The following is a 17,928-nucleotide window of genomic DNA, read 5'->3' as shown; positions in this document are numbered from 1 at the left end:
AAGAATCTGGCTTCTGGTCAGCTGGAGATAACCTGCTATGACCAGCCTTGCTGCAGCACAATCTTCTAAGAATTTTCTCAGGGACAGTACACTAAAAATGTGGTATGGAGGCAGGGAGGGGTGAGTCAAGGCTATATGCTAAGCTGGCAGCTTCACAGTGTGATATGGGACACCTTTAGGAACCTGGCCACCCAGCACTGACATCAGGTGACTCTTAACTGCCTGTAACTACAGGGAATTCAACTCCCTCTCTGGTCTCTGGTGCCACATAGGCATATGTAGTGCATATAAACTCATGTGGGAAATACACACACACACATAGGCAAAAAATAATGTTATTGACTTTCAAAGGGTGAGCTTAAACTGGGTATCAACAGGCAGCATACTTTTGGAAGACACTGACTCATAGAAATCAGATACAGCACAACCCATGGTAACAAGAATAAAATTTGCTATCATATCATACAGCAGCAAGAAACGTTCAATTAATTAACCCATTCAGTGTATCATCAAATAGGTGGTTTTTTTGTCCAACTATAGGTAATGGAAATGAGCTTGTCATTGCAGACAGGATTAGACAGTTTCATTGCATGCTGTCACTAGAGTCAGTCTGAGGAGTTGAGATCCTGACCTAGGCTTTCAAAACTGGGATTCATGGCTTTGACAAAACAAGAATTTCAGGATGAGCCAATATGAAGTAGATTTGTAGTTTAAAATAGAAAGGTGCTCACAGGAAGAAAAATAGTATACCCAAGCACAAGGATGTAGGATTCTCAATGGACAGTTGCAATTAAATGCCTTTATATGGACTGTACTTAACATTTTGGTGGCTCTCAAATAATTTTTGGTTTGTTTTGTTTTTTGAGACAGGGCTTCTCTGTGTAGCCCTGGCTGTCCTGAACTAGCTCTGTAGACCAGGTTGGCCTCAAACTCCCAGAGATCTACCTACCTTTGCCTTCCTGCTTCTGGGATTAAAGCCAAGCACCACCACAACTGGCTTTAAAGAATCACCCCCCTTTACCCTACCCATATAAACACACCTTCAAAAAAATGTTTTTTAAACAAAATTGTAAGGCAATTTATGTGGGTAATTTTCCAGATTTTGGACTGAGAGGTAAGCAGTAGAAACTCAAGATTATACATCATTTTTGGTCTTAAATAGAAAAATTTGTCTTTGAAAAGAATGTCATAGAACATATATTTCCCCATGGGCAATTTGGTTGTTTCTTCTTCTTTTTTTCTATTTATGATACTGGGTCTCACTATGTAGCTTTTTCTGGCTTGGAACTGACTGTTCTCAAACTCAGAGTGATCCACCTGCCTCTGCCTCCCCAGTGCTGGGGTTAAAGGTGTGCACCACTATGCCAGGCTTTTCAATTTGGGTTTTATCAATGGTATCTCAAGTTTCTTGCTGTTACCAGCAAAAAGGACTAACGAGACCCTGGGGCGGGGGCCTTGTTTCCCATAATTTTCTCTTGCTAGTCTGCTTCAATTTGAACATATTCAACTTCACTTCAAAGTTCAGTAACCGAAGTGTAGCAGTCATTTTTAATTTATGAACTCATTTTAGTGTGAGTTTATGGAAGCAAATATTAGCAAATTTGAAGAACATCTGTATTTCCTGGAAGACAGTGTTCAGGGCATTGTAGAAAATGCTTGAGTAGGTTATAAAAGCTAAAACTAGTCCAGATGACTGGAATTAGCCACACACTCATAGGAAAGTCCTATTTTATAATGAGACATGTGACACACTTGAAATATACAATTCTTTCCTGGGCAGATGGCTGTGGACAGAGCATGTGCCATGTAAGTGTTCTAAGTGCATTAGAATGCCCCAGGACCCAAGCAAACACCAGATGCAGCAAGGCACAAGTGTAATCCCAGTATTCCTATGGCAAGACAGAAGATGAGAACAGAATCCCTAGCAGCTCACAGGCCAGCTAGCATATGCAGCAGATACAAGAGAGACCCTGCCCTAGCAGCTCACAGGCCAGCTAGCATATGCAGCAGATACAAGAGAGGCCCTGCCTCAATCGAGGCAGAAGGTGGGAACGACACCTAAATCTGTCTTCAGACCTACACACATGTTCTGTGGTATATGCATATTTACACACAGATCTTTAAAAGGTAGACAGTTCTCAATGAGTAGCAGGGACCAAGACTAAAGAAACAAAACCCAACATATTCTGTACATGTCTTTAAAACTTTTCAAATTGAATACATTTTGGAAACTGAAAGAGAAATATCCCTGTCTTTGAACTAATGAGATCCTATTAGTCAGGGTTTTCCAGAGGAATGGAACAAAGGAAATTATTATAGAAGACATCACTAGATTGTCATCCGTGATAGGTGCCGGTGATCCAACAATGACAGGCTGCATACCAGAGAAGCAGGAAACTTGGTAGCTGCCCACTCCAAGAAGCTAAATGCCTCAGGAGCTCCAATCTGAAGGTAAAAGACTGGAAACTCCTGGAGAGTCACTCGAATTGAGTCCACGTTGAGTGGAAGAAGAAAATGAAATGTGGTATCAGTAGAGGATGACAGTAGCATCAATAGATTCACTTAGATGGAAGGAAGGCAGGTGTGTGATGCTGCTTTTTCCTGAGACTTCCTCTGGCATGCTGTTTGAAGTGACTGTCCACACTAAGTGTGAGTTTTTGCCTTCAATCACTGTCCCACATGTCACTCCTGTAGAAATTTCCCCACCAAAATATACAGGTGTATTTCACCAGCCAAGTGGACAATGGAGACTAACCCCTCCAAGTTCATCTTTCATGAATTTGATGTCAACAATATCCTATGTTATACACAATTTCTAAATACAGACAATATAAGGTATTTCATCTAACATAATTTTCATGTACAACTGAAAGCATACTGTTTCCTTAGATGTCAAAGTCCCTTGAGGAAAGTTTATTCATGTATTATACTATAATTAAATATGACAATATATAGCAATACCCAATACTGACATTAACTCAATAAATATATTACATAGTAAAGGAAGAGATGAAACAAAACATGACAACTATATGTGTGCATATGTCTTAGCTTCATTTACTATTGTAGTGACAAAATATCCAGGTAAAAGCAACATAAAGGAATGGGGGTTTGTTTGGCTCATAATTCCATCACTGTGAGGAAGTCAACATGTCAGAAACTAGACGCAACTACTCACATTATACCCACAGTCAAAAAGCAGAGAGCGGCCAGGTGGCGGTGACACACACTTTTAATCTCAGCACTTGGGAGGCAGAGGCAGGTAGATTTCTGTGAGTTCAAGGTCAGCTTGGTCTACAGAGTGAGCTCCACGACAGCCAACGCTACACAGAGAAACCCTGTCTTGAAAAATCAAAAGACAGAGAGCAATGAATTAATGCATGTATGTTTGTGCCTGTGCTCAGCCAGCCAACTTTCTCCACTTTTACACACTCCTGGGTCCCAGTCAGGGAATGGCACTTCCAAAAGTGGGCGAGTCTTCCCACTTCATTTATGAAGTGGAATCAAGATACCTACTCATAGGCAATGGGCAGGGGCCTATCTCACAGGTAGTTTTAGATTTTTTAAAGTTGGCTATCAATAATAACCATCAGACTATGAAAATAAGCACATATTTTTTGTTTGTTTGTTTTTGAGTCAGGGTATCACTATGCATCCCTGGCTGTTCTGTGCAGATCAGGTTGGTCTTGAACTCAGAGATTCATTTGCCTTTGCTTCCTGGATTAAAGGCAAATGCCCCACACCCAGCAATCAGAACCCTCACCCTGGCGAGGTCCCAACGGTATACCATATTTATGTATTTTTTTCTGGTGTCATTTTGTATTTCCTCATCTTCAGCAAGCACTAAGAATCTTTTTTTTTTTTTGTAAAATTAATTTTACTACAAGAAACCTTGTAAATAAATAAAAACATGTTACACCCAAATTAGCCAGTTTGTTACCTTGAGAAGTGACTAAGAACTTCATCCTTGAAATATCTGAGCCATTTATTACCCTTTTTGGACTGAGTTGTAACTTCCTATGGGTTTTGATCTTCAGACATGGTAATACTACGGGAATCCAGGAATAGCCTTCCTTTCCTCTTGCCCTAGTTTGATTTGTTGCTGTTGTTGCTAAAACACTGACCAAAATCAACTTGAGGAGAAAAGGGTTTGTTTTGGATTACACTTTATAATCCAGCATTGGAAAGCCAGGGTGTATCTCAAGGCAGAAACTTGGAAGTAGGACCTGAAGTAGAGATCATAAAGGGAGGCTAACTATTAGATTGGTCAGTCTGCTTTCCTATACAACATAGGACGGCTACCTAGAAGTGGCGCCACCCACAGTGGCCCTGTCACATCCATAATTAATGAAGAAAACCCCCAAAGACTTGCCTACACACCAATCGAATGGAGGCAATTCCTCAAATTTTTCTTTCCAGATAATTCTAACTTGTGTCAAGTAGAAAAAAATAAATTGGCACATCCATTGCTGAAAAGCAGTTTCATTCCTCCCTGGTAGTGTCAATCGTCATTCCTGATAATAGTAACTGTTTTTAGTTAACTCAAGGGCACCAGGAACCTAGAGTAAATGGGGGTGGGTTGGGTGTGTGGGGGTGTCTTAGTTTGCAGTTCAAAGGAATGGCTGCTCTTCCTGGTAGAAGGATATCCCTTTGTTAAACTATAAGATCAACAGAACAGGAAGCAAAAATTTTGCTAGTGAGGTCCAGGGATGATTCCTGCCCCCACCCCCATGAGAGAAATATCCTCATATTAGATGCCAAATTTAGAGCAAATCCATCCTTCTAGAGAACCTTGCCCTAGTACTTCGAGCTACTGCCAACTCATCTCAAAAGGCTATTCCATCTTCAATCAACCAAAATTCTTCAGAAAGGTAGGGAACATTGTAAAAAAAAAAAAGATACGACCTATTAACTCTTGCCCCATAGTTTAAGGAAACTTCAGAGAATGCTATGCCACCATTTACTTATAAGAGTTAAACTTAGAAATAGTTCACACATCTATTTTAATAATAAACTAATGAGTGTAATATAATTTTTAGCACATTTCCTCCAGGTTATGTAATTTTGGCGCATTCTACATAAATTACTTTGAATTGAACCTTTCATAATGCACATTTGTAGTACTATACTACCTGTAGAAGTTTCACAGAATTTTAAAACTATATCTTACCATTGACAACTTCTGATGTTTCTGTACAAGTTTTGATATTGGGTGCATTCTGAGTTTGTTCTTTTATCTTTGTTGATTTAACAATGACTAGTGGCAGCCCTCACAACTTCATATTAATACTTGATTTCTTCCCTAAACATGTCATGCTCTATTTATAGAAGGGAATACAGTAAGGAGGCCTTTCCACATTTTATGCTTAGGAATTCTCTCTGGTGTGGGTCTTCTCATGTATTCTAAGGGAACCACAGCGAGTGAAAGCTTTCCCACACTGCTTACATATGTAGGGTTTCTCACCAGTGTGAATCTGTTCATGTCTTTGACAATCACCCAAAGCAGGGAAGGCTTTCCCACACTGCTTGCATGCATAAGGTCTCTCTCCACTGTGAATCCTTTCATGGCGTCTGAGAGAACTGTAACCACTGAAAGCCTTCCCGCATTCCTTACAGTCATAGGGTTTTTCCCTAGTGTGAATCCTTTCATGGCGTTGAAGAGAACTCTGTATAGTGAAGGCTTTACCACATTCCTTACATTTATAGGGCTTCTCTCCAGTGTGAATTCGCTCATGTATTCGAAAGGTACCAGAAGAGATGAAACCTTTTCCACACTGTTCACAGACATAGGGTTTCTCACCACTGTGGATTCTTTCATGATTTCGAAGGGAAGTGCGAGTAGTGACAGCTTTATTACACAAGTTACAAACGTAGAGTTTCTCTCCAGTGTGAGTCCGTTCATGTACTCGACAGGTACTTGAAGAAATGAAACACTTCCCACAGTACTTGCAGACATAGGGTTTTTCTCCACTGTGAATTCTTTCATGTCGTGGAAGGGAACTTTGACCAGTGAAGGCTTTCCCACAATACTTACAAACAAAAGGTTTCTCTCCACTGTGAATCCTGTCATGGCGTCGAAGGGAACCACGACTAGGGAAGGCTTTCCCACAATGGTTACATATGTAGGGTTTTTCACCAGTATGAGTTCTTTCATGTCTTCGAACCTTACTGGAAGAAGAAAAGGCTTTTCCACATTGCTGACACTTATATGGTTTCTCTACTCTGTGATTATTTTCATGCTTCAGAAAGCATTCAGGATACATGAAGGCTTTCCTGCATTCTTTAAATTTATAGAGACCATCTCCATATATCTCATATTCATATGGTTTATGTCCTGTTGGAACACGTTTATGCATATTTAGGGGTGGGAGACCAACAAGTACATCGGCACATAATTTGCTTTCACACAGTTTTAGTCCGTGATGGATTTTCTTGTTCATAACAGTATCTGGAAACTGGCTGAAGATTTCTTCACATTGTCTACCTTCACTGGGTTCAAACAATAATTCTACAATTCCATTTCTGTAAAAAGTAGAAGACACATTACTCAAATTTTGTTTATAAGTTACCTGTCAGGAGAATTGCCTCATATTACACCATTAGAATTCTTTAATATGAATGGGCTAAATGCTTTACAGGATTTCTAGTGGACATCCATATGTGAAGATACTGGTATGTCTATAGATGTTAACATGTTTACCAAGTAAACTATTCTGCAAACACTGAATGCCCGTGTCATTATGATTGTTTATTTACCTACTATCTTTCATTATTCATTTGCGATGGAGAGTCTTACTTCTTGATCTGCTGGTCAAGCTGGCCTTGAACTCATTACCTTCTTCTGTTAGAATTATAATTAGTCAGTACTGAAGGTGCCACTCCATAACACAAATGCTCTCTTTAAACAGAATGCTTCCAGAAAAACACTTTTGGAATTCAAATTATTTGTAGATACACACACTATTTTGAAGATGAGAATCAGTGACCACTGGAAAGAAGAAATTCCTTCAAACTTTTAAATTATTACTGGATAAGCAGAGAGAGGGCTGTGTGAAGTTCAGAGGAAAACTTTATGGTGTCAGTATTCTCCTTCTACTTTTATTGGGCTCTGGTGGTTGAATTCAGGTTGCCCGCCTTAGGCAGCAAAGACCCTTTGCCCACTAAATCATCTCATTGGCCCTTTCTTCATTTTTGTCTTTTTGAATACACTGCACACTCAAAGTCTGGTGATAATAACAGACATTTTTCACTTTTATTACTTATTGAAACTCTTAAAAATTTCTTTGTATTTAAAACAAACTTTAAAGATTTTTTTTATTTTTAATTGTGTGGTGTCTGTGTAGATATGTGCACATGAGTGTGGTACCTGCAGAGGCAAGAGCTCAGATGTCTGGAATTGGATGGGGTACAGATGCATGTGAGCTGCCCAACATGAATGCTGGGAACCAAACTCAGGTTCTGTTCAAGAACAGCACTGGTGACCTGAATCCTCAGCCCCCACATCCATCCACCCATCCATCCATCCATCCATCCACCACCCACCCATCCATCCATCCAATCATCCATCCATCCATCCATCCATCCATCCAGAGTGTGCGTGTGGTCTTGGGTGAGTGAGTAGTGTGGGAGTATGCATGTGCTACTACCTCAATACAGATATTGGAGGATAGCCTGCCAGAGTTGGTTCTCTTGATTCATCATATGTGTTCAGGGGATGGAATGCAGGTCATTAGGCTTGGTGGCAAGCACTTTACCTACTGAGCCATTTCATTGGTCCTTATTGTGTTACGTGGTAAATGTATGTATGTGTGGGTATCTTCTCCTATCACTTTCAATCTTACACCCTTAGACAGGGATCTCTTATTGAATCTGGAACTCATGTTACCTTTCTCATCCCCTTAGCTAGGATAATAGCCAGAAAGCCCTAGGAATAGTCCAGTCTCTACTTTTTTAAAAAATGTGGGTGCTGGGGAATCATTGAACTCAAGTATTAATGCTCACACAGCAAGTATTAATCATCACCTGACCCATCTATCTGTCCGCATCATTTTAAAAATAATTTTGTAGATGAAACAAATTTTGTGTATACTGGATTATCAGAAAGTCAACTGTATCATCTTGTTGGTGTACTATATGTCACGAATCCTGTATAAATTTTTATAAAATTATTTGAGATTAAATTGTTTTGAAGTTGGGCATATTTGTTTGGTTTACCTATTTTAAAATTTCTTTTTTTCTTCAAGGCAGGATTTCTTTGTGTAGCTTAGGAGCCTGTACTGGCACTCGCTCCTGTAGACCAGGCTGGTCTCGAACTCACAGAGATCCCCCTGCCTCTGCCTCCCAAGTGCTAGGATTAAAGGCGTGGGCCACCAACACCCAGTCTTCTAGTCATTTCTATATTGTTAAAAAAAATTCCCCCCTGGGGCTGGAGAGATGGCTCAGTGGTTAAGAGTGCTGCCTGCTCTACCATAGGTCCTAAGTTCAATTCCCAGCAACCACATGGTGGCTCACAACCATCTGTAGTAAAATCTGGTGCCCTCTTCTGGCCTGCAGACATACATGCAGGCAGAATGCTGTGTACATAATAAATAAATAAATCTTTTAAAAAAAATTCCCCCTTTATTTTGTTTTATGTGTACAGGTGTTTTACATGTATGTCTGTGTAACACCCACATGTAGTGTCGGAGGTGGCCTGAAGAGGGCATTCAGCCTCCTAGGACTGGAGTTACAGATGGTTATGAACCACTATGTGAGTGGGTGCTGGCAATCTAACCCTAATCCTCTAAAAGAACAACCAGTGCCATTAACTACTGAGCCATCCCTCCACCTTTGATTCTCATGTCCTTGAACAACATTCTTCTTATTTGGAAGGGGCAGATTACCTTAGGTTTCTCCTAAAGTGTCCATCATCTTCAATCCTCTGGCCCTCCTCAGTTTGTCCTAAAATGCAGAGCCAGAAAAATCATTATGAGGTCTATTTATAATATTAACTTATATAAATTCATGATATAACTGACATATTTACCACATTTACCCTTCATATTCTAAATCACTGAGCAGCACTGGTAAGTAAGACAGATATGTTCCCTCATTTTTAAGTGAGGAAATAAACTTATTCTTACCTATAGCAACAAGGTTTTTGAAGGTTTCCTGCATCACATCTGTGTAGAGTTGCTTCTGGGAAGGATCCAACAAATCCCACTCCTCCAAGGTAAAGTTCACAGCCACATCATCAAAAGTTAGACAGTCCTAAAATGTGCCACATGAGGAGGAAAAGTAAGATTCACAGCATTGTAATGGAGATGCACTCTGTAAGAAGTTCACAGGGTGCTGTGTCCTTCACAGGTCATGATACACTTATGCCCCATTCATACTCTCTCCCTCCTACCCAGCAATTCCTATACTGGACTAGAACCCTGTTAAAGAGGTAACAGGATAGGAACAGGAATACCAATTATGTATGCTGCTGGACCCTATTTTTCTTGGTATGCATGAACTCTCACAACAGTCCTGACATCTAAGCATCCCCAGCACTGACCACAACTGATACTTCCAGATCAGCCAATGGGCTTTGTCAGAATAAGATGGGGCTGGGGCTCCTTAAGGCCAGGGAATGGTCCCAGGACCCTCAATGGCAGTGGCTCTCAATTGGGGGGTCCCATATCAGATATCCTGCATATCAGATATTGAAATTACAAGTCACAACAGTAGCAAAGTAGCAACAAAATAGTGTTATGGTTGGAAGTCACCAAGACATGAGGAGCTGAATTAAAGAGCTGCAGCCTTAGGAAAGTTGAGAACCACTGTATTAGGGCATCCCCTTTCTGGTGGGTGAAAGAAAGGTCACACACAGACAAAGACTCACAACAAAAGAAGGATGTAGCCCTTGGTTGAACAGTTTTAATAAATCTGAGACTTGGAATCAGCTTAACAAGGTAGCTTCAGCCAAACAGAGCCCACTGAATCAATTGCTAAGCAAATCTTCAGAATACTACAGCCAGCATCCATCCTGAGAAGACACTTATCATTAGTCTTTACTCTAGAGATCAGCCAATCCATTGTAATCCCATCCCAAGAGCACTGATGGATGTCCGTCTACACTGACTGGGTGGTACCACATGCAACAGTTTTGGGTAGCATCTCTGACACAAACAGCCTGAGAGGTTAACTCTGCATGAAGCATCGGATGTGACGAGGGATATTGAAAATACAGTGACCTTGCTCTCTGTCACATGAAGCAATACCAGATGTTTGCTGTTTTTCCAAGAGATAGGGAACAGATCTAGAGACTTTCCAAGATTGGGGTGAATAGAATACAAATAGTCCAGGACAGAATTAGGTACTTCAACTGCTCACTGTAGTGTTCTAGCAACTCAGCGAGGTTTGGAGTCTTCTCAATAGTCCAAAAAAAAAAAAAAATGCCCAGAGAAAATACACATGTATTTAGTGCAGTCCACATTCTGCCAAGATTTGCTTAGTAAAAAAGTTCTGATATTGCACAAGCTCAGTATGCAATCTCATACCCAGTAGAAATACACAATACTTCTGCTGTGGCCAGTGTTTTCTTATCCTGCTTAGCAGAAGAGGACGGCAGGCTGCATTCTGCTTTAACCACTCTGAAGAAATCTGAGGAACTGAACAAGCTGCAGCTACATCAACACTTACCCTTCCATAGCTGTGGAATCTGATTTTTAAAAATCTAGAGACAAGTGGTTCCATGAACTCTAGGTCATTTTAAAAAACTGCCCTCTCTTCTGTCCTTCCTACTTAAAACACAAAAACAAACAAAAAAAAAACCCCAAACCTTTATTTTTTAAGTGTGTGTGTGTGTGTGTGTGTGTGTGTGTGTGTGTGTGTGTGTGCGTGCTCGTGCGCAGGTGCCTGAGGAGGCCAGAGAGATAGGACCCTCCTGGAACTGAAGTTTCAGGCTGTTTTAGAGGTAACCTAACATGGATATGGTAACCAAGTAAGTCTTCTTCAAAAGTAGTATGTGCTCTTCATTACTGAGCTAGCTCTCTAACCCAACAGTATCTTTTAAAATAAGTTACCTCTGCTTTCATATAGAACCACATTGGATTCCCAGCTGACAACTATCTGTAACTCTAGTTCCAGGGGATCCGGCACCCTCATCTAGCTTCTGAGGGTACCAGACATATACATAGTAATTAAAACCTTAAATATAATGTTAACATCACAGTGTTACACAGACACACATGTTGCAAACACACACACTTTACCTACAACACCCATACACATGAAAAACCACAAAAGATTGAAACCTATTCATGAAACATAGCAGAAAATCGCTAGATTTCCTAGATCTTGGAAATAACATATACCTCCAGGTACTAGATGTATTTAGAAACGCAAACATACATGAACAGAAAAGAATCTCTTAACAACACATTACAGTTCAAAGTAAGAATACTAAAATCTGCAGGAGAGAAGAGTGATAAGCACATTTAAAGACAAACCTATCACAATAGCAGCAGACTGTAAATGGAGTTCTTAAATGGTCTATATAATAAAAACCCAGAGTCAGATATAGAGGGAAACGCTGAGAGAGGAGGAGCAAGCCACCCCCACACCTTACCTCCTCAGCCGACAAGAGATGGATTACCTGTTTCTCCCTGCTTATATCCTGTTTCCGCCCAGCTAGCTCACTTTCTGTCTGTCTGTACAGACCTCCAGACCTTTATGGTTAGCTAGTAGCAAGTTCCATTCTCTGACAGGCTTGATTTGCACAAGCAAGATATCATCACAGCAGATTCCTTAGCAGAAATTCTAAAGGCCAGGAATACATGAAGGATGTAATTCGAATCCTGAGTTGGTAGGGGGAAGCAAACCAAATCAACACAAAACACACCCATACACAGACACCCAGACACACACCCACATCCATACATTACTATTACAGATTCCTAAGGTATTATCTGAACACCATTTCTAGGGTGCAGAAAAAGATACATGAATTAAAACCAGTGAATACAAAACAGGGCGTAGTGTTGCACTCCTTTCATCCGAGTGCTTGGGAAGCAGAATCAGAGTTTGAGGCCAGGCTGGTCTGCAAAGTGGTTTCCAGGAAAGACAGAGTTACATAGTGAGACCTTATCTCAAACAAACAAACAAACAAAGCAGTGAAATCACAACTCAATCTTTTAACATTAACTCCCAAAAATCAGAGAAACAGGAGCAAGATGATCTTTAATAAAGGAGAGGAAAGTTAAGAATTGAATATATTGAAAAAAAGAATTGACTATATTGATGAAGTCATAATTTCCAAATCAATATAGGAAAATAACAAAACTAAAGGTTCTTTGGAATTATTCACAATAGAGAAATCTTACTTAGATAAGCTAAGTAGAGGACAACACAGTCTGGGCACAATGGTTCACACATAATCTTAGCAATTTTGTAAATTAAGGAAGGGGGATTGCTGTGGATGTGAGGCTAGCTTAGGCTACCTGGTAAAACACTGTCTCAAGTACTACTACAACTACTACTACTACTACTACTACTACTACTACTATTACTACTAATGCTGACATCATACAAATCACTAACAACAAGAATGAAGATTACATCCCTAATAATACCATAGACATCAAAAGAACCAGATAGCAGTGTTAAGAACCATTTCCTCCCCAGTCTAGTAACGTAAAAGAAAGAAACCAATTTTGGGGAGGAAACACTACAAAAGCTCACATAAGGTATAAGTGGACCTTATGAAAAGGGCACTGCAGTAATAAATACCTGTCCAAAGCAGGCAGGATAAGCCTCACATGTTCTCAATGGCTTATCCTACTTAACATTTAATGAATGAAAATATGACATCAAGCAACTACAATATTTAAGTAGCACTAACACTAACTCATGTTATTTAGAGATCCATATTGCTATTATATAAAAATCACTGTCCCCTCCCAAAAGTTGTAAAGCTGGTCATGGTGGAATATACCTTGGAATTATCCAGCACTGGGGAGGCAGAGGCAGGAGGATCTTTGTGAGTTCAAGGCCAGCCTGCACTACAAAGTAAATTCCAGGACAGCCAAGGCTGTTAAATAGAGAAACCATTTCCAAAATCCATAGATAAATAAATAAAAGCAGAGAACCAATACAAAAAATACAAACCATCAAGTTCTCCAAATTTTTTCATCTTTTTAAGATAAAAAAATAGGCCATAAAGACAATTATACCCAACAACCAATTTGGTCTTATTATAAACATGTAAGACTGATAAAACATTAAAAAAAAACCCAATGAATATAATCAATCATCTAAACAAGCCAAGGAATAAAAATCTGTCGATGAAGAGATGGTTCAACAGTTAAGAGTGCACATTGCTCTTGTACAGGACCTAAGTTCAGTTTCTAGTACCCACATTGGGCAGCTAACAACTGCCTGTAACTCCAGCTCCAAGTTCCAACATCTCTGGCCTCAGCAGGCCCTGAACACATGTGAATCCCCATATACAGATGAACACACACTAAAAGTAAAGCCAGATGTGGTGGCAAAAGCTTTTGATCCCATCACTCAGGTGGCACAGGTAGGTGAGTAAGTTTGAGGCCAGCCTGGTCTACAAAGCTAGCTGGGACACCCAGGGCTACATAGAGAAACCTTGTCTCCAACCCCCACCACAAATAATAATAATAATGATATAATAATAATAAATCTTTACAAAGAATAAAAACACTATGGTCATGTCAACATGCTGAGAAAGCATAAGGCAAGGAAGCCAAGGAGGACGGTTGACAAGGAACAAATAAAACCTGTCTTCAGACCCCTAACAACAGCTTAAGAACCAACACAAACTCCCAGAATCTGTCAGGGGAAAAAAGTGCAAGAAAAACAAAATCAAGGGAGCAAAAGGAGTCGATAAAGCAGAAGCAGAGCAAGAGATGGGACATTGGGAGGCCAGGGTAAAGGAAGATGAGCAGGGGCTATAGGTGTGCTCTGTGAGCAAGAGGAAGCAGCCAGTGTCTCCTTTTCCCTTTTCTACCACAGAACTCACTGAGGCAGGATAGAAAGACAGGAAATTATGGGGAGATAAATAGAGAAAAGACCCCTTCATTCCAGGGTGTGGATGATGCTTCTTGCTAGGTGAACTACAAGAAGAAAGGCAAGCAGGGACTATAGGTGTGTAGGTGTGCCCTTCACATTTTCTGTAAAGGCTGCTACATAGAAATAGTCCTTTGTTTATTTGTTATTTTGGGTTTCCAAGACAGGGTTTCTCTGTGTAGCTTTGGAGCCTCTCCTGGCACTCGCTCTATAGACTAGGCTGGCCTCCAACTCACAGAGATCCACCTGCCTCTACCTCCCAAGTGCTGGGATTGAAGGTGCACGCCAGCAACACCTAGTGAAATATTCCTTTTTTATACAGATATTTTACATTAAAATAGCAATGAAGCAGGCTTATGGCTTGAATGTATATGATTTTGGGCAAGGCCTCTTTTTTTCTCATTTTCTGGTGATCTCAGGCAAAACTATTACAATTAAAGATAGCTTACCTTCCTGTACCCTTGTGATTTTATCAATTGTAACCTGATAGGCAGCACCCTGTGATCTCATTCAGGTTTCCTAACAATAATTTGAAGACAATAGTTAAAAATGCATGAAAATCCTATGACAAGATTTGATTCTCCTTGAGAAGCTCATACCCACATGGGTATACTTTATCTTTTTCTCTTAATCCCTGTATTTAAAATCTACAAGATCTTTTTATACACTGTACATTTTCTCTGAGAAGCCTATTACCACTGCTATGGGGATGTGTTTTTGCTTTCTTTTGTTTTTCTGAGTACCATTCTCTTAACTTTCATACTTAAAATTTGTTTTCTTGAGAGAAGGTCTTAGTGTGTAGGCCTGGCTGGCCTGGAACTTGCTAAATAGAGTCACAGAGTTCTGCTTGCCTTTGTCTCCCAAGTGCTGGGATTAAAGAAAGTGCCATCATGCCCAACTAAAAGCCTATTTTATTTTATTGAAATTATTTTTATTTTTATTTTATGTGTATTGGAGTATTTGCCTGAATGTATGTCTGTGCACCACATTTACACATGCCTGGTGCTGAAGGCCAGATGCCCTGGGACTGGAGTCCCAGATGGTGATGAAATGTGGGTGCTGGGAACTGAACCTGGGACCCCTCTTTACTGCTGAGCCATCTCTCCAGCCTTTAAAGTTTACTTTAGGGCACCTTCAGTAAACCTCTGACTGTGTTTCACACCAGCTAGTCCTGAAACTCTTTTCCATGTCAAACCTGCAAAACCCAGCTGAGCCAAAGTCAGGTGTCTAAAAGATGAACACTCCTCAGCTGCTGTGGGTGACAATGAAGCCACACCTCTTTCCCTGTCCCCTTTGACACCCAATCAATGCATTTTTCAGAGAAAGAAAAGGAAAAAAGGAGGAAAAAAAAGGGAAAGGCAGAAGAGAGGAAGAAACTCTGTCTCGAAAAACCAAAAAACAGAAGAAGAAGAAGAGGAGGAGGAGGAGGAGGAGGAGGAGGAGGAGGAGGAGGAGGAAGGGATGCATGCTTCTAAATCTCAGCACTCAAGAGACAGAGGCAGGCAGACTGCTGTGAGAGCCAGACCAGCTGTTCTACATAGTGAGTTAGTTCCAGGCCAGCCAGCCAAGACCCTGTCTCAGAACATAAATAAATAAATAAATAAATAAATAAATAAATAAATAAATAAAATTTTTAAAAAAGTAAAAGAAAACAAAACAAAACCAAAGACATTCCTGCTGCTCAGCAAAGTCAAAGGTCACCTTGTCCTAGGTAGAATCTGGGGCACTGACACACTTTTAAGATTATAGTAAAATACACTGTGAAAATGATACATCCTTTTCTTGAGGTAATTTTCTCTCAGACTGCCCAATACAGACATTCTCACAAGGTACAAATTATACTCTGACTATATGACATGCCACTTTCCTGGTAGAAAAGAGAAACAGCTAACAGTGATGAGTTTTACCCAAGCATATAACCCTAGTAAACAGCAATCTCTGACCTTCCATCTCACAATTCTTACTGGACTTGAGAAACCCCCACCACACACACACACACACACACACACACACACACACACACACACACACACACACACACTTGTTGCTTCCAAGCCTGTCCATTTAAATCTATGACTAGTCCAGACACAAACCTTACAAATGCCCATTTGTCACAAGCTTGAAAGATGACTCAGTTGTTAAGAGCACTGGCTGCTCTTCCAGAGGAACTGAGTTTGACTCCCAGCACCCACATGGCAGCTCACAACCATCTGTAACTCTAGTCCCACAGGGATCTTCTGGTCTCTGTGGTCACCAGGTACACATGTAGTGCACATATGTACACACAGACAAAACACGCACACACATAAAATAACAAATTTTTTTAAAAGAAAAAAAAAAAACAAATGTCCACGTGTCCCTAAAGCATGTGGCTGAACTGAACAGTGAAAACAAAATACTTACTGTCAGGACTCAGGCATTATTGTGGCCTGCCCCTGTCACCTGGCAGAATGCACTCAGGCAGTGCCCTGGTCAGCCCAGGGTTCCATGGTTGTGTAGTCTGCACACAGGTGCAAGGGACCCTTTAAAAGTCAGACCCTGGCCCATATACTCTTTCCTGCTGTTCCCCTGGGGCAGACAGGACTTTTCTTGTCTCCCTCTTCTCTTCTGTCCTCTCTCTGTCTCTTTACCTCTTTCATTTCTCCTTCCATCCCCTAATAAAACTTCTCATTTAAGTTCTGTCTGCCTGGCATGTTTGTGTCCTGTGTTCTCCCTGCCTCCCCCATCACCCACCTGCCACAGAATCCGCCAAGGTCCCCCCATGCTTTATTCCTAACACTTACTGAGCAAACTTTCCTGAATGATCTGTTCTTATCCCAACCACACTTCTTTCACAGCCACTATCTCTGACCCTCTCAGCAAAAATCTGCACACAACCTTTCCGCGATAGTTATCCAAAGAACAGGGGCCCTAAGGGGAAAGTCCTCATCCCTTCCTCCCCTTACACCTTCTCTCCACCCCAGTTTACTGGGGAACACAAACATTAAGCCCTCTTCTGCCCAATTACTGGACTGCATGCAGGGGCTTGCCACTATTGCAATGCTTTTCACAGTCATGTCTTCCTCCAACTAGTACGCAATCTTAAACCAATGTCACCGAATGAGCGGTCAAAGGACAATAACCATGACGTCAGAGGAGCGCGAGCCTCCTCCTGCTCTTCCAAGAGCACAGTTACTCGGGACTCCTTCTGACGGCCCAGGCAGTGAGGAAACGCCTGGGTGTGTGGAGGTTGACTTTCCACTCCACACAGCGCTGGGCTGCAGGGGAAGGTCACAGACGCTCTTTCTCGGGAACTGGAAAGAGTGGCCGCAGATCACAGAGACCGCAGCGGTCCCCGCCGGCGGCCCCGCATGAAGACGAGCGCCACCCCCCCACCCCGGACCCCCGGCTGTCAGCACAACGTGAGGGGATCTGGCGTAGCGGGGAGGGCTGCAGAAAGGAAACCGGGTCTCAGCGGAACGACCGAGTCCCAGGGCCCTGGCAGCCGAGGGACGAGTGCTCGCTCCCGCGAGCCCCAGGGTGCCAGCCGCAGACCGCTGACTTAACCCGGGGAGAGCCGCCCACCTCACACCGCCTCGTGCTCACCATGTCTCCGCCCGGCGCCTCCGGCGGCCTCACCTCCGCTCCTGGGTTCCGAGCTGTCCCGGATACCGGGGCTGAACCCTCAAGACCTCCTCAGCTGACAGGGCCTCTGCACTAGTATGGCCGCGCCAGGAAGAAAGATGGCGAGGAAAGAACTTCCGCCCTGCCCAGCAGCACTCCTGAACTGTCGGTTTCCACAACCTTAAGCATACCTAACACCTATTTCAAGAGGAACTATTAGGAATTAATGGCTTCCTGGGGAAGAAAGAGTCATTGTTTTCAGAGACA

The 17,928-nt window shown here is 41.6% G+C and overlaps 1 protein-coding gene across 2 annotated transcripts; it reads right to left on the bottom strand.

Annotated features, from left to right (window-relative positions):
- Nucleotides 1-319: 319 nt before the first annotated feature.
- Nucleotides 320-17,911, bottom strand: LOC100773813 (zinc finger protein 878). 2 transcript variants are annotated; one of them, XM_027416911.2, is made up of 4 exons: nucleotides 17,677-17,911; nucleotides 9,123-9,249; nucleotides 8,883-8,940; nucleotides 320-6,522 (listed from the first exon to the last, which is right to left on the bottom strand). In XM_027416911.2, the coding sequence occupies exons 2-4, from the start codon at nucleotides 9,154-9,156 to the stop codon at nucleotides 5,367-5,369; spliced, it is 1,248 nt and encodes a 415-aa protein (XP_027272712.1). In that variant the 5' UTR covers nucleotides 9,157-9,249; nucleotides 17,677-17,911; the 3' UTR covers nucleotides 320-5,366. The 2 variants fall into 2 exon arrangements, with proteins under 2 accessions (XP_027272712.1, XP_027272711.1); XM_027416910.2 differs by having other exon boundaries at nucleotides 17,644-17,909.
- Between the last annotated feature and the right edge of the window lie 17 nt (nucleotides 17,912-17,928).

The sequence above is a fragment of the Cricetulus griseus genome, chromosome 5, assembly GCF_003668045.3.
Source record: "Cricetulus griseus strain 17A/GY chromosome 5, alternate assembly CriGri-PICRH-1.0, whole genome shotgun sequence".
In the NCBI taxonomy this organism is placed as follows: domain Eukaryota; kingdom Metazoa; phylum Chordata; class Mammalia; order Rodentia; family Cricetidae; genus Cricetulus; species Cricetulus griseus.
This window is presented reverse-complemented; position numbering and strand designations above follow the sequence as displayed.